Genomic DNA, 23822 nt, shown 5'->3' on the forward strand with positions numbered 1-23822 from the left:
ATATGATATTAACTATCAAAAACAATTGATGTTTCACTCTTACATCAATGTTTCTCTCCTCCCTTCCTCTCTCTCTCAAAATCAGTTTAAAAAATAAAAAGTAATGAAAACTTTTTAAAAGTTTGAATGTTAAAATAAGAATTACACGAAAAGTTCTGGCATTTCCTAAAGAAATGTAGAATATTTAAAAACCAATTCATTAACAACTTTTGTCCCACCCTATATGTTTGACTTAATGGTAATGATTCAGCCTTTGAGATGGCAAGACCTTCCAGGGCAGACACATATACCCTTTTCTATTTACCTTAGTGTGCTGTACAAATGTTACCTTTTTCTATTTATATATGTCATAATGGGGAAAATGTGAGGAGTGACTGACTCAGGTAATAAATAATGTGTAGTTTTTCTTGTAACCAAGTAGGTAACTTAGAATTAAGGAGTAATTGTCTAGCTTTAAATTTTAAAAGAGGTTTTTTGTTGTGTGTGCGTTTTTTTATGATAATATGCTATTATGTTCATCAATAGGTTCACGTGTACTAATCTTCAGTCAGATGACAAGAGTATTGGACATTTTGGAAGATTACTGCATGTGGAGAAATTATGAGTACTGCAGATTGGATGGGCAGACACCCCATGATGAGAGACAAGTGAGTAAAATCCAGGAAGGGGAGATAAAAAATAAATATCAGATAAAACAGTGTCTGACATTTGTTTTATTTTATGTGTATAGGATTCCATCAATGCATATAATGAACCAAACAGCACAAAGTTTGTTTTCATGTTAAGCACACGTGCTGGTGGTCTTGGCATCAATCTTGCTACTGCTGATGTAGTAATTTTGTATGATTCAGATTGGAATCCCCAAGTAGATCTCCAAGCCATGGTAAGAAATAAATAAATTTATTATTTTGTGCTTACAGATTTTTTAGTTAGAGCAATCTAATAATCTATGAATGCCAGTGATCTAACAAAAAAGAATGTTATTTTCCTATAGTGATTCTTTACAATTCCTCTTCCATCTATATCAGTGTACACATGCTCTTCGACTTACAATGGAATTATGTTCTTGGAACATAATCTCATTAAGTTTAAAATACTGTAAGTTGAAAATGCATTTAATCTGCCAAACATAATAGTTTAGCCTACCGGTTTCTACTTTGTAAAGTCGGAAAATCGTCAAATCAGTGTAAATGTGGGACCATCTGTATTTCCATCTTTAGCTTTGCCATATCTTAGGACCTTGGAGTCCTGCTCTGTGCTCTGCATTCTGATGACAGAAGGGGGAAGAGAGAGAGCTGAGGAAAATTTGTTATGGGTCAGACCAGAAAGTGCCCTAATATTCCTTGGCCAGAACTAGTCACATAGCATAATTGACTGCAAGGGTATGGCTAAACAATCATATAGTTGTGCTCTACAAGGACAGGAAATGGGTTTTGTGAACTACAAACTTCCTGCCACATTAGATGCTTAAAATTTAGGCTCATGTGTGGGAATACCTTGGCCAGATCAGAAAGATCATTCTTTTTTGAGAAAGTTTATGATCTGTAGATTAAATAGAAAACTTGACAAATTCTTAAGACTGATATTGCTAGAGACTTGACCCATGATATTGGTGAACATAAACCCACCTGCTAAATCTCTGGTGTTATTCACTTTCATCCTATATTCTTCATAAGGGTGGCTGGGAAGATTAAGCAATAAGATGGGATATTTGATAGGATTGTGGTTTGTTGAATTTACCAGACTGGGATTTTTACATTGTTTGTAGAGTTCATAGCAGTGAAAATTTATATTTGGTTTAGGTAGAAAACATTTTGAAAATGATTTTTAATAAACTATCAACCTTAGAAACTATAGTTACTTACTGCCTTGAGACATTATGTGTATTTTATATCAGTATAATCTAGTAAAATTAATCTGATAGTTCTCACAGATTCTGCAGCTATGATGTGTTCCATACCTTCTAAAAGTTTTCCTTGTGAGACAACCAATTAATTTGAATGAAACTAAGAAACTGCAAATTTAAGAAATGTAACATACTATGAATCTATTTTTAATATAGTTTTTTGTTACTAATTTTTAAAAGTTTTTGCTTGAATATTTAATTTTTTTTTCTTAGTATACACACATTTTTCAAATGTCGTTAATGTGAATTTTTACTTTCTTCAAAATATATGGTAATTTGCCTAGGACCGAGCACATAGAATTGGACAAACCAAGACTGTCAGAGTGTTCCGCTTTATAACTGATAACACTGTAGAAGAAAGAATAGTGGAACGTGCTGAGATGAAACTCAGGCTGGATTCAATAGTCATTCAACAAGGTGAGCCTTAGAACCTTGAAAAAATTTACCAGGTTGTATTGATGGATGTTTTTTCCCTGGATTTTGAAGGAGATTCCTGTTGTTAAACATTTATTTATTTATGTATGTATGTATTTATTTATTTAAAATCTTTATTGTTCATATTATTACAAATGTTCCTCTTTCCTCCCCCCCTCCATTGCTCTCCTCCACCAGGTTCCCACCCCACCCTCTGCCCTTTTCCCACCCCCCATTGTCCTCATCCATAGTTACACAGTTTATGTTCAGTCTCTTCCCACATCCCCCTCTCCCCTTTTCCCTAAGAATCTTCAGTTCATTCCCCTTCCATACCTCTGATTCTATTATACTGAACAGTTAATATTGTTCATCAGATTTTTTTTTTAATTTCCTTGGTTTTTAGATTCACTTGTTGATAGTTATGTATTTGTTGTTCATAATTTTTATCTTTTTTTAAAAAAATATGTTTTATTGATTTTTTTTACAGAGAGGAAAGGAGAGAGATAGAGAGCTAGAAACGTCGATGAGAGAGAAACATCGACCAGCTGCCTCCTGCACACCCCCCACCGGGGATGTGCCTGCAACCAATGTACATGCCCTTGACCAGAATCGAACCTGGGACCTTTCAGTCCGCAGACCGACTCTCTACCACTGAGCCAAACCGGTTTCGGCCATAATTTTTATCTTTATTTACTTTCTCTTCCGAAAGAACCCCCTTCAGCAATTCATATAATTCTGGTTTGGTGATGATGAACTCCTTTAGCTGTTTTTTATTAGTGAAGCTCTTTATCTGGCCTTCGATTCTGAGTGATAGCTTTGCTGGGCAGATTATCTTTGGCTGTAGGTTCTTACTATTCATCACCTTGAATAGTTCTTGCCATTCCCATCTGGCCTGCATGGTTTCTGTTGAGAAATCAGCTGACAGTCGTATAGGTGCTCCTTTATAGGTAACTACCTTCTTTGCTCTTGCAGCTTTTAATATTCTCTCTTTGCCTTTTACTCTTGGCATTTTATTTTATTTTTTTATTATTATTTTTTTTTGCTCTTGGCATTTTAATTATGATTTGTCTTGGTGTGGTCCTCTTTGGATTCCTTTTGTTTGGAGTTCTGTGCGCTTCCTGGACTTCAAAGTCTAATTCTTTCACCAGGTGGGGGAAGTTTTCTGTCACTATTTCTTTCAGTATGTTTTCGATATCTTGCTCTCTCTCATCTTCTGGGACCCCCATAATTCTGATGTTGGTTTGCTTGAAGTTGTCCCAGAGGTTTCTTACATTATCTTCAGTTTTTTGGATTCTCTTGCCTTCTTGCTTCTGCGGAGGAGTATCTTCTGGCTCTTTATGTTCCAAATCTTTGACTTGATTCTTGCCATCTTCCATTCTGTTTTTAGGAGTCTGTATAATATTTTTTATTTCAGTCAATGTATTCTTTATTTCTTGTTGATCCCTTATTATTTCTTGTTGATTCCTTATTAATTCTAGTTGATCCCTTTTCATATCCTCATAGGTCTTATCAACCTTTTCTAGGAAATTCTTGAAAAACCTTATAAGCGAAGATTTGAACTCTATATCCAGTCGCTTTTTGTCCTCCATTTCTTTCGTTTGTGATCTATTTCGTTGTCTCGGCATTTTTGCAGCTTCCCTGATGGGGCGGAGTTTCAAGTTGGAGCATACAGCCTTGGCTTCCGTCAGCCCCGCCCTATGCGGCTCCTGAGTCTCAGTATTCCCCAGGGTCCTTCAGTATTCGCTGCATGCACCTCTGAGAGAAAGGTGCCCTTGATTTTCACCTGCTACCAAACAGTCTAGGCTCTCCCCCAATGAACTGGGGTTCAGTTCAGTTGGAAGTGAAGTTGGAGTTGGCGTTCAGAGCAGTCTGGAGCTTTTGTTTCCCTCTCGCCAGGGCAATCCCGCGGCACAGCCAACCGTGCCTTCTCTGTGCGCAATGTGCGCTCCTCCGGGGACTCTGCCTTTCGTGGCTCCCCCGGGGTTCCGCCTTACAGCCCAGCTCCCTCTGGATGAGCCTGGGTCCCCGGGGTCTGGCTTAGAACTGGGGTTCAGAGCAGTCGGAACTGGGGCCCAGCACAGTCCGGAGCCTTTGACTCCTTCCCGCCAGGGCAATCTAGCAGCAGAGTCAACAGTCTGCCCTTTGCGCGCAATGTGTGCGCCTCCGGGGGCTCTGCCTTTCGCCGCTCCCCTGGGATTCCGCCTCACAGCCCAGGCTCCCTCTGTTTGAGCCTGGGTCCCCAGGGTCTGGCCTAGAACTGGGTTCAGTGCTGTTGGGTCTGGGGTTCAGCACAGTCCAGAGTGTTTATCTCCTTCCTGCTAGGGAACGCCAGCCAGGCACTCAGTCTCCCCCTCCTCTCCAGCTCTGTTGTCTCCGCTCACGCTGCATGTCTCCGTACCTTAGGCTTTTCCAGCTCCTTCACTCTTCCTTCTGGTTTTTTCCTTGCTTCTTGTTGTAGAATTTCCAGTCAGTCGACTTTCCTGTAGTTCTGGGTAATGTCCATTTTATATTTTAGTTGTATTTTATTGAAATTGTTGTGTGCAGCTGCGGCTAGGTGTTTATCTGTGCAGCCATCTTGGATTCTCATTAAACATTTATTGACTCAAGCTAGCAGCCAGAAATAGTAAGCCTTAGTTTTGCTGAAGGGAAAAATTTGGGCTCTGAAAGGTTTACTTTTGAATATTGATTGCCAGTTAGTAATTTTTTTATACCATCTGAGCCTGTTTTTTTATCTAATAAATCAGGATAAAGTTAACTACTATTTAGTTATTTTTAAGGATTAAGGGGGATAATGTACATAAATAAAAATGAAACTCAAAGAAACTAATTATTAATACTCTTTGTCTAGTCTGCAACTATTTATTGAGCTCCCAGCAGATGCCAGGTACTGTTCTTAGCGCTGACAGTACACTGGTGAATGAAACTGACCAGCGTTCTTAGTGAGAGGGAGATGTGGAATAAACATTTATGGAAATAGGACTACAGGAAAGTGAAATTTCTATTTTTATTTTTGTTTATTTATTTATTTTTTAAAATATATTTTATTGATTTTTCAGAGAAGAAGAGAGAGCGATAGAGAGTTAGAAACATCGATGAGAGAGAATCATAGATCAGCTGCCTCTTGCACCCCCCCCACTGGGGATGTACCCCCAACCAAGGTACATGCCCTTGCCTGGAATCGAACCCGGGACCTTTCAGTCCGCAGGTCGACGCTCTATCCACTGAGCCAAACCCGTCCCGGCGAAATTTTTACTTTTAATTGAAGGAAATTTCAAATTCTTACTGCAGATCAGCTTTTAAGGAAAAGATTTATGTTTTCATGAAGCTATTGTTGATGATGAGACATATAAAATGCCAAAATAATGCAGGCATGGCTCAGTGGTTAAGCGTCAACCTATGAACCAAAATGGGGGGAAAAATTTCTCCATAACTTTAAACTGACATTAGTTAATTTCCTTCTTATAATGCATCATGAGCATATTTTTTTCTGTCTGAAAAACTGAGGTACACTGTTAACATGTTCACTGATAATGTATGTGTCTTGGTTTTGTCAACCAGTCTCTAATTTCCATATAAATGTCACATGTCTACTGTCTCATAATGCCAGCCATAGTGTTGGTCACACATCTGAATACCTGAAGACAATAAATTATTGCTTGTTTCTAGTTGTTTTTGTTAGTAATAGTTTTAACATTGAGTCTTGCTTTGTGCCAAGCAGTCTTTATATCCGTTATCTCCTTTAGTCCTTATGCTAGATTGAGGTTGGTATCAGGTAGGAGTGAGTCACTTGTCCACCGTTTTATACAGCTAGAAAGTGACTCAGACATGGGTTCAGGAACTATATTAACTATTAGAATGAAGTGTGTAATTAGGAAAATCTCTAGGAACTTCTGGGACTTAAAATAACATGCATTCCTTTTATATTAAAACAACATGAATTCCTTTACAGTCAACATAGAAAATCTGTTTGAGTTTTTTGTCTTATTTTTTAAAGTTATTTACTGGGGCATTTTTTGGCCAATAGCTTTGTTAGTCAGGTGCATACCTCTGCTACTGTCTTGTGGACTTAGAGACATAATCAAAAATAGGAGAACCCCCGGAAGCCCTTTGTGTCTGAAAAGCTCCCTCACAAGGAAGTATAATAGTTTCCATAAGCCTAAGGACATTTTTGTCAGCAGTGTGAAAGGTTTTAATCCAAAGATAAATGCTTTGTGGATAAAATAGTTCCCCTCTTTCCACAGTTTTGCTTTGTGTGGTTTTGTTATCCATAGTCATCCACAGTCTGAAAATCCTTAAGAGCTATTTCCAGGGGGAAAAAAGTTCTTAACTTTTAAGTTGTGTGCTTTTCATAATATAGTGAATGAAATATCCCGCTTGTCACACTTGGGATATGAATGATCCCTTTGTTCACTGTATAGCAAGCATGTCAAACTCTCCCGTGGGCCGTATACCTTGTTTATGTGGCCGATGTTAGCCTTTGACTTTGACATGCTTGCTGGTATAGCCTACCTGCCCATTAGTCACTTGATAGCAGTTTTGGTTATCAGAGAGAGACCATATTCACATAACTTTTATTATAAATATATTCTAATTGTTCTTTATTAATAGCTATTTTAATTTCTTACTGTGCTTTATTTATAAATTAAACTTTATCATAGGTTTGTATATATAGGAAAAAATATAGTATATGGAGGATTCGGTACTATCTGTGATTTCAGGCATCCACTGGGGGACTTGGAACAAATTCCCTCCCGAATAAGGGAGACTACTGTCTAGTATATTCTAACTAAAAGTCCAGATATTTGGTGTGCGTTCTGTTAGGGAATTAAAATCATGATACAGGTAGTTAATGAACTTGCCGAAAACAATTTGGATCTTTATCTACTTCTTACAGTTTGGTTGGAGTATAAATACTAATTTGTATAATTATATGTGAGTTGCCCTTGAGGTTGAAAACAATTCTATAAAGTATTTTGTTTTGCTTTAATGCTATATTTTTGAAAACACAAATTATATAGTTGTCAAAATTCTTGCCAGTTGAAGATATTAATTTTCTGATGTTTATTTTTTTCTGTGATTAAGATAAACTTTCAACAGTTTTAGTTCTTAAGATTGGGGAGTTTTCAGAAATTGATGGTTGTATATTTTGGTCCTTATATAAAATTTGGAGATTTGAAGGTTTTTTTGTATTCTACCATTGTAAATAGAAAAAGCTGATTTGGGAGTTTTAGTATTAACACTTTCTGCTTTCAGAAACTTCTTGTGTTTATAATGTTCTCATCTGTTGATCTTTTTTAAATCTTGCTAATAATTTCAATTTTACATATTCCAAATTACTATCATTCAGCCAGTAAAAGAATATATTTTATTGAATATAAAACAGGCTTCATTACATAATGCATAAATAGGTTTAGAAACAATTCAAAAGCTTTACAACAGAAAATTTGGCTTTAAATTTTATATAAAAATGGAAAGTATATGTGACATATGAAATTATTGATATTTGAAGCAAATGAATGGTATTAGATCTGACATTTAAAATTTCAGGTTTCCAGTAAAATAAAGTTAACATTATACAACATTTTCCCCCCCAGTAAAATAAAGTTAACATTATACAACATTTTTTTTTTTTTTTTCCAGGAAGACTTGTGGATCAGAATCTGAACAAAATTGGGAAAGATGAAATGCTTCAAATGATTAGGCATGGGGCAACACATGTTTTTGCTTCAAAAGAGAGTGAGATTACTGATGAGGATATTGATGGTATTTTGGAAAGAGGTGCAAAGAAGGTGAGATACAGATTAAATGATTATATTTTTAATATGTGAAATATTTTAAACCCAAACTGAGGAAATAATTGTTATGAGAATTATAGATAATGTTATTTCCATAAAAGCTTTTATGTGCTGTAAAGCATAATCCCCTTTGACCATAGTTCTGCTTTTTAAATTCTTAATCTAAAAAGGTGTTTCTTTTGTACCCTAGACAGCAGAGATGAATGAAAAACTCTCCAAGATGGGTGAAAGCTCACTTAGAAACTTTACAATGGATACAGAGTCAAGTGTTTATAACTTCGAAGGGGAAGATTATAGAGAAAAACAAAAGGTAATTTAGAAAGAGGCTTTGCTGGCTTTAAGGCTTTATTTTACTTGAAACTTGGAATTTTCAATGTTAGTTGTAAATTTATTAACATTTAGACATATTCTCTGAATATTGTCTAGGCTAAATATATATATACTTTTTTTTTTTCCTAATTTGAGTTGTAGCATACATTTTGTGGCTTTTTTTTGCCCTACTGTACAGAATTATTAATTTGGTCAAAAAATACTTACTGAATAGCCTGTGCTCTTAACAAGACATTATCCTACGTGTTAATTACAGAATTGGACAAAGTATCACAGTCCCTGTTCTTGTAGAGCTTGTAGTCTAGGGTTCTATGAATGTCTTTCCATTTGCAAGCAGTAGTCTAAATCAACTGGTAGTCCGCAGTCCACTGGTGGTCCATGAGGTTTGAAAGGTTGGTGACCACTGATCTAAATGATGTACACAATGTGGCTAGCGTTTCTGTAAGATATGCAACTAGATATAATAAAAAGATTGTGATTTGAGTTGTTTTTCATCTGCTAGATTGCATTCACAGAATGGATTGAACCACCTAAACGAGAAAGAAAAGCCAACTACGCCGTTGATGCCTATTTCAGGGAAGCTCTTCGTGTGAGTGAACCTAAAGCACCCAAGGTGAGTTGACAAAGCAAAAAAACTGAAAGATATTGGAAATGTGAATCATTTTTTTTTTTTTTTTTTTTTGATAATGTTTTTACTGCTTTTGAAGAGAAAGGGAAAGGGAGAGAGAGATAGAAACATCAATGTTGGGAGAGAATCGTGGATCAGCTGCCTCCTGCATGCTCCCTACTGGAGACCGAGCCTGCATCCCAGGCAGGTGCTCTGACTGGGAATCAAACCCTCCCCTTTTGGTTCATGGGTCAAGGTTCAACCACTGAGCCACACTGTCAGGACTCTTCTTCTATTCTTACCAAAAAAAACTAATTGGGAATTTACATTTTGTGTGATTTCTTATAGGTGTGCCTTGGTCAGTTTTTAATTGTTAAAAAGTTTTCTGAAAATTGATTTTGAATCTGTGATTTAAATTTCATTGTTATTTCAGTTGTATTAAAATATGAATTCTCTTGCTTGAAAAATTGGTTGTCATAGTTTATGGAATAAAGATGATTAGAGATTGATTTAAAGCAAAATAGTTTATTCTTTATGGACAATACAATTTTTTTTTTTTTCTAAGGCTCCTCGACCTCCAAAACAACCCAATGTTCAGGATTTCCAGTTCTTTCCTCCACGTTTATTTGAATTATTGGAAAAAGAAATTCTGTATTACAGAAAAACAATTGGGTACAAGGTAATAACAAATAACGCTTTGTTCATAACTAATCTGGTTTGTTTTGAACTTAATATATAAAAACGCTGAGTCCATCACATCCACAATAACCAGGAGGCTTGACCAACTAGAAGTCAGTCCTGCACTCAGCGCTAGGTTGCCATGGAGACCTAGCACTGACTGCTATGGCTACAGGCACGGTGACCCAGCAACTGACTGCTGAGGGGACTGCGAATCATGCCCAGAGAGAGGCCTAAAGAGAGAAGCAGGGTTTGATCCATAGCCTCCATGGCAGCTATTGATCAGCACTTGTGCCTCTCTCCTTTAGCTCTGGGTCTGCTCAACAGCCAAGCCTCCATTTCTCTCCAGGCCTCCACCAGGGCTGCTGATCAGCCCTGCCTTTCTGATCAGGCCCGTTGATAGGCCCAAAGACGCTGACTGGCATAGAAACTGACCAATCAGAACCAAATCTGGGTCAACTGTGAGGAGCCAATGGTTGCCTAGGTGGTGGAGCTTTTGACATTGACTGGCATAGAAACTGACCAATTGGAACCAAATTGGCTGGCAGAGGAGGGCAGTTAGGGACAAGATCAGGCCTGCAGGGGAGGGCAATTAGGGGTGATCAGGCAGGCAGAGGCAGTTGGGACAAACAGGCCAGCAGGGAAGGGCAGTTGAGGGCGAGATCAGGCCAAAGAGGAGGGCAGTGGGGTTGATCAGGCTGTCAAGGGAGAGCAGTTGGGGGCGAGATCAGGGCTGGCAGGGGAGGACTGTTAAGGGAGGACTTGGGGGCCATCAGGCTGTCAGGGGAGGGAAACTGGGGTGAGATCAGGCTTGCAGGGCAGGGCTATTGGGGGTGAGATCAGGCTGGCAGGGGAGGGAAATTGGGGGCCATCAGGCTGGCAGGGAGGGAAATTGGGGGTGAGATCAGGCTTGCAGGAGAGGGCAATTGGGGGCCATTAGGCTGGCAGGGGAGGGCAGTTAGGGGTGATTAGGCTAGCAGGGGAGTGGTTTGGGAGTGATTGGGGTGGCAGGCAGAAACGGTTAGGGGCAATCAAGTAGGCCGGCAGGTGAGTGGTTAGGAACCAGCAGTCCAGGATTATGAGAGGGATGTCTCAGATTGGAGAGGGTGCAGGCCCAGGGCACAAATTTTGTGTGTGTACCAGGCCTCTAGTAAATAAAGATAAGCTTTTTTTTTTTTTTTTTTTTTTTTTTTTTTGCATGGTTGGATTAAAATGTCATTTAGTTTAAGAGTTTATTAGTCTATCACATTTTTTGTAAAATTTACTGCTTGGTGACATAGAAAAATTACATTTTTTAGGTACCTCGAAATCCTGACCTACCAAATGCAGCACAGGCACAAAAAGAGGAACAGCTTAAAATTGATGAAGCTGAACCCCTTAATGATGAAGAGTTAGAAGAAAAAGAGAAGCTTCTAACACAGGTACAGTCTTCAGTCAATACAAAATTTAATAACTGTGGTTTTTAAGGTACTGTGTTGTGTTATACAAAGGAATACAAGTTTTGGGGATTAAAAATGGCTGCATGGACATGCTCCTAGGACCAAACTGTAATTGCAGCTAAAATACAGAAAAACTTCGTGAACAAAAGTATAAATTTTGTTTCGAAGTGGAGCAATTGGAGATGATAAAACATGGGCATATGCTTTAAGGCTATATTTTGATTGTTACTAGTTAAGGTAGTTGAAAAGAATTTAGATTTGCACCAGCCTTGGTTAAATGGATGTCCTTTTGATTACCTTTCCTTTAGCGTTCTCATCTTTTCTTTCTTGTGAGTCTTCCACATTGCTAAGTCATAATTGTCAGTTATACATCACTAGGGGCCTAGTGCACAAATCTGTGCACCTGGAAAGGTACTGTGGGCTGCGAGGCTACGGTGGGCACAGGGATGGGTCTCTGCCCATCCTCCGCGCCCCCACCCAGCCCCTCCTTCCGCAGCCCCCAGCCCCCAGTCCCCTGCCTGCCAGCAGGCCTGTTCCAGCTACGGCCATTCCCACACTGTTGGTGCCAGCCCCACTGGCATCCGCACTGATGGTGTCGGCCCCACTCACACCCACTGATGTCACAGAGCAATTGAGTCCAGCGCCAGCAGTAGGTGCAAGCGGGGCTGGAGCTGTCAGTAGGTACAAGCAGCAGCTGTCCCCCAATCGCCCTTCAGGAGCAGGGGGAGGTGGAGAAGCCACCCCTCACACTGGCTGATGGTGCCGAGCAATAGGGACTAGCGCTGGGCGCTTGGCGCTGGCAGTGGGTGTGAGTGGCAGCTGCAGGTGACAGCAGGGCCGATGCCTGCAGTGGGTGCAAGCAGTGGCTCTGGCACTGGCAGCGGATGCGAGCGCTGGGTGGAACTGCAGTGCGTGGGAGCAAAGAATTTTCAGTAACCACCAGAGGCTCACCCCAGTGACAGCGACTGGTGCCCTGCCTTGGTCTGGCGCCCCCACTCACCTGCTCCACGATTGTGCTTTGGCCGATGCCTACCATGTTTTGTACTCTGCCTCCTGCTGTCAATGCCCACCATGTTACGCATGTGCCCCCTGGTGGTCAGTGTATGTCATAGCGATGGGTTGTTCAGTTGTTTGGTTGTTATTTAGTTCAGTCTATTTGAATATTAGGGTTTTATATAGATAGACTGAGGTCCAATGCACGAAGATTTGTATAAGAATAAGCCTTCCTTCCCCTGACTGCCAGCACACCTCCTTTGCTCCGGCCTGAGCTGCCTTCCGCCTCTTACCTTGTTGCATCAATTTGCATATCTCCTTATTGGCTGTGGGCGCCTCCATCTGTTGTCACGGAGTTATGGTCTATTTACATATTCTGCCTTTATTAGATATGATTGCTTGGTACGTTTTTGCTTATTGTCCTTTAGAGTTCAATAAAAGTCATTCAGAATCTGGCCTTAATCTAACATTAAAGCTTCATTTTCCCTTTTCTTATGTCATTTTCCCCAATGAACTCCTAATCTGTCAGAGCTCAGCAAAAATGTTACCTTTACATGCAGCATTTCTTACTCTCTTCCAGTTAATAGATTGGGTATTTGTGCAATATATGTGTACATAAAAGGTTACCACTTTAAAACATTTAATTTAATTTAAAGAAAGAAAAACCAGAGCCCTGGATGGGGTGAGGTAGGGAGGGGGTCTGAGTGGCTAGACTCGCACATGTGTCAAACACAAGGCCCGCGGGCCAAATCCGTCCCGCCAGGCCTTGCAATGTGGCCCGCACCGCGCTGTCATCACTGCACTCCGCTGCGTTTCCATCACAATGACAGTTTATGACTGTTCAGTAAACCATTCAGCCCGCGATTTAGGCTGGATTTTAGATTTTGGCCCCTTCTCTGATTGAGTTCGACACCCCTAGTCAGAGCATTTACTCTTGGCCCCAGGGTTCACGGGTTAGATTCGCGGTCAAGGGGCACATACCTTGGTTGCAGGTTAGATCCCCAGCCTGGTCAGTGTATGCATGCACGAGGCAACCGATAGATGTATCTCTCTCACATTGATGTTTCTCTCTCCCTCTCCCTCCCTCTCACTATCTAAAAAGCAGTAGGAAAAATATTCACAGATGAGGATTAATAACAAAAAGATGAGGAAAAAGCAAAAATTAATATTTTCTGTAATACTTACAAGCATTGCTAAAATGTAATAGCATCTTTATAAATTCATTGTGCTGTGATTAAATATTGTTTCCGTTGCTTTGAAGGGATTTACCAATTGGAATAAAAGAGATTTTAACCAGTTTATCAAAGCTAATGAGAAGTGGGGTCGTGACGATATTGAAAATATAGCAAGAGAAGTAGAAGGAAAAACTCCAGAAGAAGTTATTGAGTATTCAGGTAACTCGTACTGTATAGGTATAAGAATGTTCTTAGGCTTTTTGAGTGCTGCTAGAAAGTTCAGGTTTTCTTACTCTGAATTACTGTGTTTTGATAAGCTAAATTTTGCCTCAACTTCTTAAAAACTGAGTTAGAAAATATTCAATATTCCCTTCTTTAAAATAATACTTTTTTTTAAATTTTTGTTTTTTTTACCCTAGCTAAATAGCTATAGCCAAGAAAGTAAGAATAGGTTGCTGAAAAATACGCTGTCATTTATACTTTATCTCCATACCTTCTCAAGTGGTAAACATCTGTTTCCTAAAGTCAGTTGGATTGTCAAGTGAATATGTGTAGTTGGGCTGTAATGAGTCGGCTTAGAATTTCAGAGTAGTAGAAATTGAAGAGTTGGGAGATATTTAAACCATCCAATTTATCTCTATTTTTTTACAGTTAAGGAAACAAATTATAAATACCTATTTACTTTCCAGTATTATATGTGTGAGAACTGGAAATATTTCTTAGCAAATAAAATAAGAGCATTTATACTAACAATTTCTCTCCCTCCCACCCATCTCATCTGTCTAACTTTTATTCTTTTACAGCTGTGTTTTGGGAAAGATGCAATGAGCTCCAGGACATAGAAAAAATTATGGCTCAGATTGAAAGGGGAGAGGCAAGAATTCAAAGAAGAATTAGTATCAAAAAAGCACTAGATACAAAGGTACTTTTGCACATTAATAAATGTGGAAGTTAGTAGCTCCTATCTGTTTGAAAATTAAAGTAACTTGTAACAAAAAAAAGAATGATTTAAAATTAGAGTTTTCTTCAGAGAAAAACATTCAATGTTACAGGTATTTTCTCAACTGAATTTACCTCAGGTTTCAGTTGCTGTATCTGGGTCAGAGGCAATCAGCTCTTTCCTACGTAGTATCAGAGTCTATTTCTCTTTAGAACAGTAAAGACTAAAATTGTTTTAGGACAAAGGATATAATGCAGTTGAGGTGTTATGGGTAGAAAATTCTGGTTTGAAATATAGTATTGCTACTTTTACTAAAGCTGAATTTGAAATACAGATTATATAGGATTTAGATTTTATATAATATAAAATCTGACTTTGCTAGATTGGACGGTACAAAGCACCTTTTCATCAGCTGAGAATATCATATGGTACTAACAAAGGAAAAAACTATACTGAAGAAGAGGATCGTTTTCTGATCTGCATGCTTCATAAGCTTGGATTCGACAAAGAAAACGTTTATGATGAACTGCGACAATGTATTCGCAACTCTCCTCAGTTCAGATTTGACTGGTTTCTTAAATCCAGAACTGCAATGGTGAGTGCTTGGGTCTGGTGTAATGCGCCAATGGTTACTATTCTCTAAGATAACTTCCTTGTGGTTCTGCATCTTTAAGGTAAATTTTGTTAAAATATTGTTGGTATCATAGGTTAAATCAGTTAAAAACCCAGTACCATCAGTAATTTAAGTTTATTGGTCCTATCCTTTATTATTATAGATCTTTTAACATCATTTTATATGATAGGACTAACTTTTTTTTAAGTTTTAAAAAAATATATTTTTATTGATTTCAGAGAGGAAGGGAGAGGGAGAGAAACATTGATAATAGAGAATCACTGATTGGCTGCCTCCTGCACCCCCCCAAACTGGGGGATCAAGCCTGCAACCAAATGCCCTTGACCAGAATCGAACCTGGGACCTTTCAGTCCACAGGCCAAGCTCTATTCACTAATCCAAATCGGCCAGAGCAGGACTAACTTTTGATATTTATTGTAATCATGTTCTAAATAGGAGGAAATGTCACTATCAGTTTCAACTTCTGAACATGATTATTATAGTTTAAAATTTGCACTGTTCTGACTTTGCTTTTGTAGATGATATCCGTTCCTAGAAAACCAAGTGTGCGTTATTTTAAAATAGATTAATGTAGTGAAATACTCTTTTTGTACTGATTTAATGCTAGGTTTTGTTTTTATTCCCAGTATCTGGCTGTTTCTGTTGGAAGTTCTGTTTCTAATCACTTAAAATTAGAATTCAGAAAAGTTTCGCTTTGATAAATTGTCTTTTTCTTACATATTTTAGACTCTTAACTTTATTGTGTTCTGCACTTTGATGATAATGCCCAAAAGTTGTATAGTTTTAAGTTTGGGAAAGATTGGGATAAACAAAGTTTAAACATCTATATAATACAATTTCCTTCAGTATATTTAAAATGTACTATCACTTTCAAGATGTGGGATAGTGTGCATTCCTTTCATGTTTGATAACTATAGAATACCCCCCCCCCCCCCCCCCCCCCCCCCCCCCCCCCCCCCCGTAAACATACAGAGGGTCTGCTGTTTTGTGAAACCCTAATTTGGGAAATCCTGAAGTACAAATGCATTATCAATGTAGTTACAGGATATAGATTCAGTTGCTAACAGCTCTACCTTATGACCTTTCAAGAAGAAACCATTTATATGGTTCATAAGGAAGCATGGTTTTGGCTGAGTAAAACAAGACATAGGGTAACATTGATTGACCATTACAATGCCATGGTCTGAAACTGTATTAACTTCTGTCATGTTTTATGTTAAGGCACACATAAAAATTAATAGTATGGCCCCTTATTATAAACAGTTGAGATGTAATCCTTTCCTAAGACCCAAGAGAATTCATACTGTAGCACATCTGTAACACATTCTGGCATAGGTATCTCAATGCCCCGGACCCTTCAGTCCACAGGCCAACACTATCCACTGAGCCAAACCAGCTAGGGCTCTAGTTGAGTTTTTGACCCTCAAATATGTACACCATCACCCTAGCTGGTTTGACTCAGTGGATAGAGCACTGGCCTGTGGAATGAAGGGTCCTGGGTTCGATTCCAGTCAAGAGCACATGCCTGGGTTGCTGGTTCAATCTCTGGTAGGGGATGTGCAAGAAGTGGCCGATCAATGATTCTCATCATTGATGTTTCTCTCTCCCTCTCTCTTCCTTTCTGAAATCAATAAAATATATATTTAAAAAAAATTTTTAAATGCACACTATTACCTAAGTTTGGATATAATTGACAGTTTTCAGACATAGACTCTTAGTAGCCGTGTTGCATATATTTTGAAATATTCATTTTCACTGTTAATTCTTAAGTGAATGGTTTATGAAGAATAATAGTAGTAAGGCTTTAAGTAATGAAATAAAAATATTTACAAACACTTTTTTATCCTTATATTTATTGTGGGTGTGTAAGTGATTTTATTTTACTCTGTTAAAACATACTTTAACTATAATCATGAAAGGTATAAATGAAAAATACAAATACCATGTAAATTTATGTTTGCAACTCAGGAGCTACAAAGGAGGTGTAACACTTTAATAACCTTGATTGAAAGAGAAAACATGGAACTAGAAGAAAAGGAGAAGGCAGAGAAAAAGAAAAGAGGACCAAAGCCTTCAGTAAGTAGACACAAATATGTAAATACTAGAGACTCAGTGCACAAAATTCATGCGTGGGTAGCGTCCTAGGCCTGGCCGATGATCAGGGCCAATTGGGGCCTTCTGGCTGCCAGCTGCTGGCTGGGGTGTCCCTTCGTTCCATGCCACTCCCTGGTGGTCAGCACACATCATAGTGAACGATAGAACTCCAGGTTGAATTCCCACTTTGCATATTAGCTTTTTTATATATATATATATATATATATATATATATATATATATTTGAGCACTTTTTTCTTTTTAAGAATTTGCACACTACTTGGTTATCATTGATATTAGGTTCCTTTTGCTTTGGTTTTGGTAAATTATATAGCCTTGGGTCACTTAAAGTGTAAATTAAACTTGATTGCATTATGAGGGAAATCACATTGTGATGCTAGTTCATAAATATGGAGGATTTGTTGAAATCTGGAAAGTATGAATGCCAGGAGTGTACCCTTGACCTTGGGGAATACAAGTTATAATTTAGAGTGTTTAAAGAAATATTAGCATTAACTTAAAATGGCCAAAGCACTGATATTTATATATTTGCTGTAAAGAGAATTATAAGCATTTTATTTTTCTGATATTAAAAATTACTTAGTAAAGACTTGTTTCCATTAACTTAAAAAAAAAAAAGAAATATTAGGAAAGCAGTGTCTTTACAATTTCACTATTAACCTGATTTATTTATCCTAATGATTGGTATCTTAGCAATGTGAAAGCAAAACTTTTAAGATAAAGAAGCCATCTTGTTACTTAATAGTTTATAAAATCATGAGTAAATAAATGTTCCTGGATAATATCTGATATATATGTAAATCTCACAAAATACTTTTTATTACTGCTACATTTTGGTAAGAGGCATTTTAGATATTTGGTGTATTGATTTACCTGCTTCTTGTGAGTTATTTCATTATTAGCATTAAAATTTTTTTATTTGTAAAATGAGTAAAGATTCTGGGTAATAGCATCTAATACCTATTACTATGTAGCATTTATTAGTAAAGTACCATGATGTATTAGTAAAGTACTATTGTCTTACGATGAAAAGTAATTTCATTGACATTAGTCTTGTGATGAAAAGTAATCCTTCTGTTTGTTTATAGACACAGAAACGTAAAATGGATGGAGCACCTGATGGTCGAGGAAGAAAAAAGAAGCTGAAACTATGAATACACATTTGTTTCATAATCACTAACTTTAAACCAGTAGTTCTTTAATTTACGGGTCTTCATAAGATGTACTGTACAATGCTCAATTGTTATGTCATTCAAAGACATCAGGTTCATCTGTTTACTGAGCTAGAAATATAATATGTAGTTTCACTTTTTTAAATGCAACAGCTGTGCTGAATTTTTTTTATCATTAACACTTGAAATAATAAAATAGGCTTCATTTATTAATAAATGTTTCATTTGATTTATTTTTCTATTATAGTTCCATATGTGAAGATTGTGCCTATTTGTTTACCAGCTATAGTTTCTACACTCATAGGACTTAAAAAAAGCAAACAAAAAAAAGTTGCAAATGACATTTGTCCCTTCAGTTTTCACTTAGTTCTGTAATTGTTTTAATTCACTTTGCCTTTGCAGAAATTTGGGTATCATCTTTGTAGTGCTATTTAGTCTCATCTGGAAAGATGGTATAAATTACATTCTCCTTGCTTATTATATGGGTAGAAGAGGAGAAAAAGGCAAGAAAAGTTATCATTATATTCTATGCATATTTCTGTTCTGCTTTCTGTTTCTGTAGTTGGTTGTGAGGTAAATATGCCCCATTCTTTTGGGAAATGGCCTTTTAGTTGTATAGCCAAAGACATTTAGTATCTTCTGGTTCCTTAAAGTGTTATTGTACCATTTTATAAGAGGAATATTATTTTTTTTAATTGTTTGGTGAAATTTTGACAAATTACCTTCTAAAGCAGCCACATCTTAGAAAGATAATGTCAAAACTAAGGTGATTATTTTCCCAGTCAAAATAAGGTTGTGAATTTGTCAAACTGTTAAACTGAAATTGGTAACGAAATGTGTCCCCTTCCAGTTTACCTTTTTTGAGTTTTAGAGAATTTAAAATTTTATTATATTTTAAAATAATTTCTACATGTGAGCAGCAAGACTGACTGTAATTCCAGTTTTTAGTTTTCTATGGACAGACTTGATAAACTGGAGACCCTACAGCAGGATTACCCAAATTGTAGTGCCAGGATTTTAGCTGTACCAGAAGCCTTTATGTGCTACATATAATTTGTATAAAGTTTTATATGTACAAATTGGGTACATAAACAGTTCTCCATTTTTCTAAGGGAATGCAATAAATGTAGCATCGTGAATAAATATAACTTTTATAATCCTTAAGTGGTCTTTTCTTTCTATTCTTTATCTTTCTTTTCTCAGTTGATTTTTATTCACTTATTTCCTTAGGATGTTATCTTTTCCCTTTACTTAGACTTCTCCCTTTAAAATTTCTGTGTGTTGAACAAAACAATGTTTATGGCAAATGTAGAGTAATTTGAGTTTACTTCTTGCTCCCCCCAAAGTGATTTCTATACTATCGTGGATTCTTAAAATAATACTTACAGGTTTAATGGATGCAAAATTTGAGGAAAGCTTCCTCTTTTTCGTGGAAGGAGCCACAAAGAGTGGTGACCTCATTTTGGAAGAAATAGTAGGAAAAATATAAGCCTAAAGAAATGTTACAGGGGACACACAAAGGAAGTGATGTTTTTTAAGAGAAGTGGTCTAAAGCTGGGTGGGGGTAGTGGAATAGACAGTAGAAATGCAAGATGAATCAAGTGTATAGTGCCAGCCCCTAAGAACATGGGGGCTCAAATACAAAAGAAAAGGAAACACTTGAAAAAAGTGTGGAAGAAACAATACTCAAATTTGGTATATCAGTTTAGCTAATTTGTGAGACTGGTATTTTGCAAGTCAATTTGTCTATTGCTATAATACTTCATATTTACCTAGAATAAAGCCATGCTTTTTATTTTATTTTACTTATACGTTAAAGGAAAGAAGCATGGCTCAGACCATGATTTAAAGAGGAAGAAAGACTAAAAGTTGAAAGTATATTTCCAATTGTTTTTCAATTTCCATTGAGGAAGAAGCTTTAAATGTAGAATGGTGCCTGAGGCCAACCTAGAAGAAGCTGTTTACATAGGTGAACAAGGTTACAGTAGTTTGTTATCCAGAATATTTCACTTAATAATTGAGTAAGGCTTTGTCTATATTGTTAGGAAGATTATATTGAGATCCAGATAAAACTGATAAAACAATCATTTTCAACATTAATATTTTAAATATTAACATTAAAACCTTGAAAAAAAAGATAATGGAGATTTTTCTGTGGTAGGTAGACAAGATCAGAGCAAGGAAGAAAGGCAAGGTACGAAAGGTTATCAGTATGGAAAGCTGCAGGTGCCTAGCAACGGGCAAAACTGGGAAATCAAGGACCTCACCCCCAGGGTAACCTTCCCTTCCCTAGTACAGTATATCTTTTGTCATACAGTTTCAATCCCTTAACATTTCATAGTGATGGCCATGTGTTTTTTTTTTAATTTTTAAAAATTATCTCTGTACATACACCATTGCCGCGCCCCCCCCCCCCCCCATACATGCTCTCCCTCCCCAGAGTTTTGTGTCCATTGATTGTACTTATATGCATGTATACAAGTCCTTCGGTTGATCTCTTATCTTCCACAGATCTCCCTACCCTCCCCGCTGTAATTTGTTTTGAATTCTTCCCTGCTTTTTCCTACTCTGTCATGTTCCTAGTCATGGGTTAGATCCTCTTAGAGGGGGAACAAACAAGGGAGCTGGAGAATAGCCTTTAAGCATTAAGCCTTCAGGACATTGAGGTTCAAACTGCATCAAATACATCTAGGCCTCAGTTGTGTGTCAGCTCCAGGCCCAGGAAAGAACAAAACCAGACAAGCAACAGCACAGGCTACCTCAGGACCAGCTGCATTGAATGATCACCCCAAGGACACACCTGGAAAGCTAATGAATATTATATTGAGACTAGAGGCCAGGTGCATGAAATTTGTGCACTGAGGCAGGGAGGGAGGGGTCCCCCTCAGCCTGGCCTGTGCCCTTTTGCAGTCGAAGTCTGGGGGTGGGCCTAACCCTGAGTTAGACATCCGTTGCACTCGCCAGCCATGAGCTCGGCTTCTGGCAGAGCAGCGCTCCCCACTGTGGGTGTGCACTGACCACCAGGGTGCAGCTCTTGCACTGAGCATCTGCCCCCTGATGGTCAGTTTGCTGTTTGGTCAATTTGCATATTAGCCTCTAGGACCTCCCCTAAAATCCCCTGCCCTTAAAAGCCCTTAGGATGTACCTACACTTTTCCCTTCCCCATTGTTCCCCCTACTTCCAGGAGCCTTAACTTTATTTTTCTCTCTCCTATGCTCCAAAGGCCCCTTTTGCCTCTGTAACTTGTTTCTTGAGGCTGCTTCTACTTCTACTTCTGTGACTTTTTTTGGTTTTGTTTTTAAACTTTAGCTTTTTTTTTTCTTTACCCTTATACTCTCTTCCACCTCTGCCCACCCCTCTCTGTCTGTGATTTTCTAAATAAACATCCTCTTATAGTTTGAGTCTTGGCTCTGAATTCTTTCCAAGGTAGAATTCAAAGTACTGAGGTTCTGAACCGAGGTCCCATCTGATCCCCCTGGTCTAATACCTGGCACTGTTCTTGCTGCTGCCAACATTTCCAATAGCAAATTTATTTATTTAGGGTACTTAACATATAGTAGGTAAAGTGTGCCTAATCTAATAGCAGTGCGCATTTAAAGTTATATTAATTTACCTCAGAAATCTGAATGAAACAGTCCTAATTTAGGGTAGTTGCAATTACATGCACCTCTAAATGTTGGTCTTTCTTAAAGGAGATATAATATCTTGTTACATGTGGTAGATATATCATAGCAAAAAGAGTAAACTGGTCAATATTTTAGTACTTAATACTTTTAAAAAATATATATTTAATTGATTTTGTACAGAGAGGAAGGGGGAGAGATAGAGAGTTAGAAACATCGATGAGAGAGAGTCATCGATCAGCTGCCTCTTGCACACCCCCTATTGGGGATATTCCCACAACAAAGGTACATGCCCTTGACCGGAATCGAACCTGGGACCCTTCAGTCCCCAAGCCGACGCTCTATCCATTGAGCCAAACTGGTCTCGGCAGTACTTAACACTTTTGCTAATTAGCCTACATATTTGTTGGTAGGTTTCAAATACTTTTCTCAAATAGAATTGTGCTTCATAATACTGTGTTTATGTAATCTTAAAAATGTTAATTCAGCCCGGCCAGTGTGGCTCAGTGGTTGAGCAGCAATCCAGGAACTAGGAGTTTACGGTTCAATTCCCAGTCAGGATACATGCCTGGGTTGCAGGCTCAATTTTTTGTTGGAGGTATGCAGAAGGCAGCTGATCAATGATTCTCATCATTGATGTTTCTCCCTCTCCCTCTCTCTAAAATCAATAAAAACTTATCTTAATAAAAAAAAAAAAAAAAAAAAAAAAAGATTATTCAGTGAGCAGTCTTGAGACAGGCTAGTAAGCCAAGACAAGCAGAATAGGGAAACTGAGACTGAGAGTTAAACAGCAGTTTGCAGCCATCTAGAAAATCTAGATGCCAAGCAGTTTACAGCCATCTATTAAATCCTCTCTTCCCTAAACCAGGGGCTTGTAAGAGTAAGTGAGGGTAAATACTAGCTTAAACCCCCCTACTCAGGGAGACAGCAGAAATCTAGTTAGTCCCATTTGCCAACCATACCCAAGGACAGATGGAAGTTAAGAGAATAAGCCTCGCCAAAACCGGATTGGCTTAATGGATAGAGAGTCGGTCTGCGGATTGAAGGGTCCCAGGTTCGATTCTGGTCAGGGGCATGTGCGTTGGTTGCGGGCACATCCCCGGTGTGGGGTGTGCAGGGGGCAGCTGGTCGATGTTACTCTCTCATCCGATGTTTCTAGCTCTCTGTCCCTCTCCCTTTCTCTCTGTAAAAAATCAATAAAATATATTTTTAAAAAATACTTTTAAAAAAGAGAATAAACCACATTTTGGTACATAAGCATAAAGCTGGTGAATATTCTGTTGAAATCTTCCCCTAAACACGCAGCTTTTAAAACCCCTCAAAACAAAGCACCCCCCTTCCTGCCAGGAGCATACTGGAGCCTTCTCCCCAATCCCACTCCCCCCTCCCCCCCCCCCCAAGCACACATCTCAATTTCTAAGGGTCCCCAAGAGGCTTGCAACAGGTCAGCAATGGGCAGTGGCAGTTCATCCCCGGCAAACCACTTGAACCTGTTCCCAAGGCCTCCTTTTTTCTGACTTAGTGAGCCAAAGCAGCCTAGCCTAGGCTCGTTCCCCAAGCCCTTCCTTGTTTCACTGCCTCCATCTTTAATAAGCGTCCTCTAAAATTCTCTCAGACTTTCGTAATCATTCCTGCACGAAGTCTAGATCACACACACTACCAGCTGGCCCTAGGCAGACCTGTTCAGGACCAGGCCCCCTTTCCCAGGAACAAGTTGAAAAAGTATGAGGAAGTTGAATCAAGTTCAAAATATTGTACTTGCTCCCGGCCTAGAACACATTCCTCCTGCCATTTTAAAGAAGGGCAGGCAGCTCTTTCCAATATAATAATGGTGTAACCTATTTCAATGTATCCACCCAAGACAGTGCATAGGCCCACCCACATTCCGATTTATGCAGCCATGGTTGACAATCTGCTCAAGGAGAGGCAGTCACCCATTACTGGTGAACCTCAACAGCACAAGTGTGGTGGTAGGCAGTTAGACAGGAGCAGAGAAAGGAC

The 23822-nt window shown here is 38.4% G+C and overlaps 1 protein-coding gene across 5 annotated transcripts in view; it reads left to right on the forward strand.

Annotated features, from left to right (window-relative positions):
* Positions 1–23822, forward strand: part of SMARCA5 (SWI/SNF related, matrix associated, actin dependent regulator of chromatin, subfamily a, member 5) — a 51586-nt gene that overhangs the window by 20787 nt on the left and 6977 nt on the right. For 2 of the 5 annotated variants that reach the window (XM_036423625.2, XM_036423624.2), the window contains 13 exons: positions 526–647; positions 731–883; positions 2191–2323; positions 7961–8109; positions 8306–8425; positions 8948–9058; positions 9618–9731; positions 11029–11151; positions 13424–13556; positions 14141–14259; positions 14660–14872; positions 16880–16987; positions 18115–19362. In XM_036423625.2, coding sequence (XP_036279518.1) covers positions 526–647; positions 731–883; positions 2191–2323; positions 7961–8109; positions 8306–8425; positions 8948–9058; positions 9618–9731; positions 11029–11151; positions 13424–13556; positions 14141–14259; positions 14660–14872; positions 16880–16987; positions 18115–18180 — 1664 coding nt within the window. In that variant the 3' untranslated portion in view covers positions 18181–19362. Of the gene's footprint in view, positions 1–525; positions 648–730; positions 884–2190; positions 2324–7960; positions 8110–8305; positions 8426–8947; positions 9059–9617; positions 9732–11028; positions 11152–13423; positions 13557–14140; positions 14260–14659; positions 14933–16879; positions 16988–18114; positions 19363–23822 lie in introns of those variants that run through there. The other 3 variants (XM_036423627.2, XM_036423628.2, XM_036423626.2) reach the window with 3 other exon arrangements.

The sequence above is a fragment of the Pipistrellus kuhlii genome, unplaced genomic scaffold (genome assembly GCF_014108245.1).
Source record: "Pipistrellus kuhlii isolate mPipKuh1 unplaced genomic scaffold, mPipKuh1.p scaffold_m20_p_8, whole genome shotgun sequence".
Taxonomy (NCBI): domain Eukaryota; kingdom Metazoa; phylum Chordata; class Mammalia; order Chiroptera; family Vespertilionidae; genus Pipistrellus; species Pipistrellus kuhlii.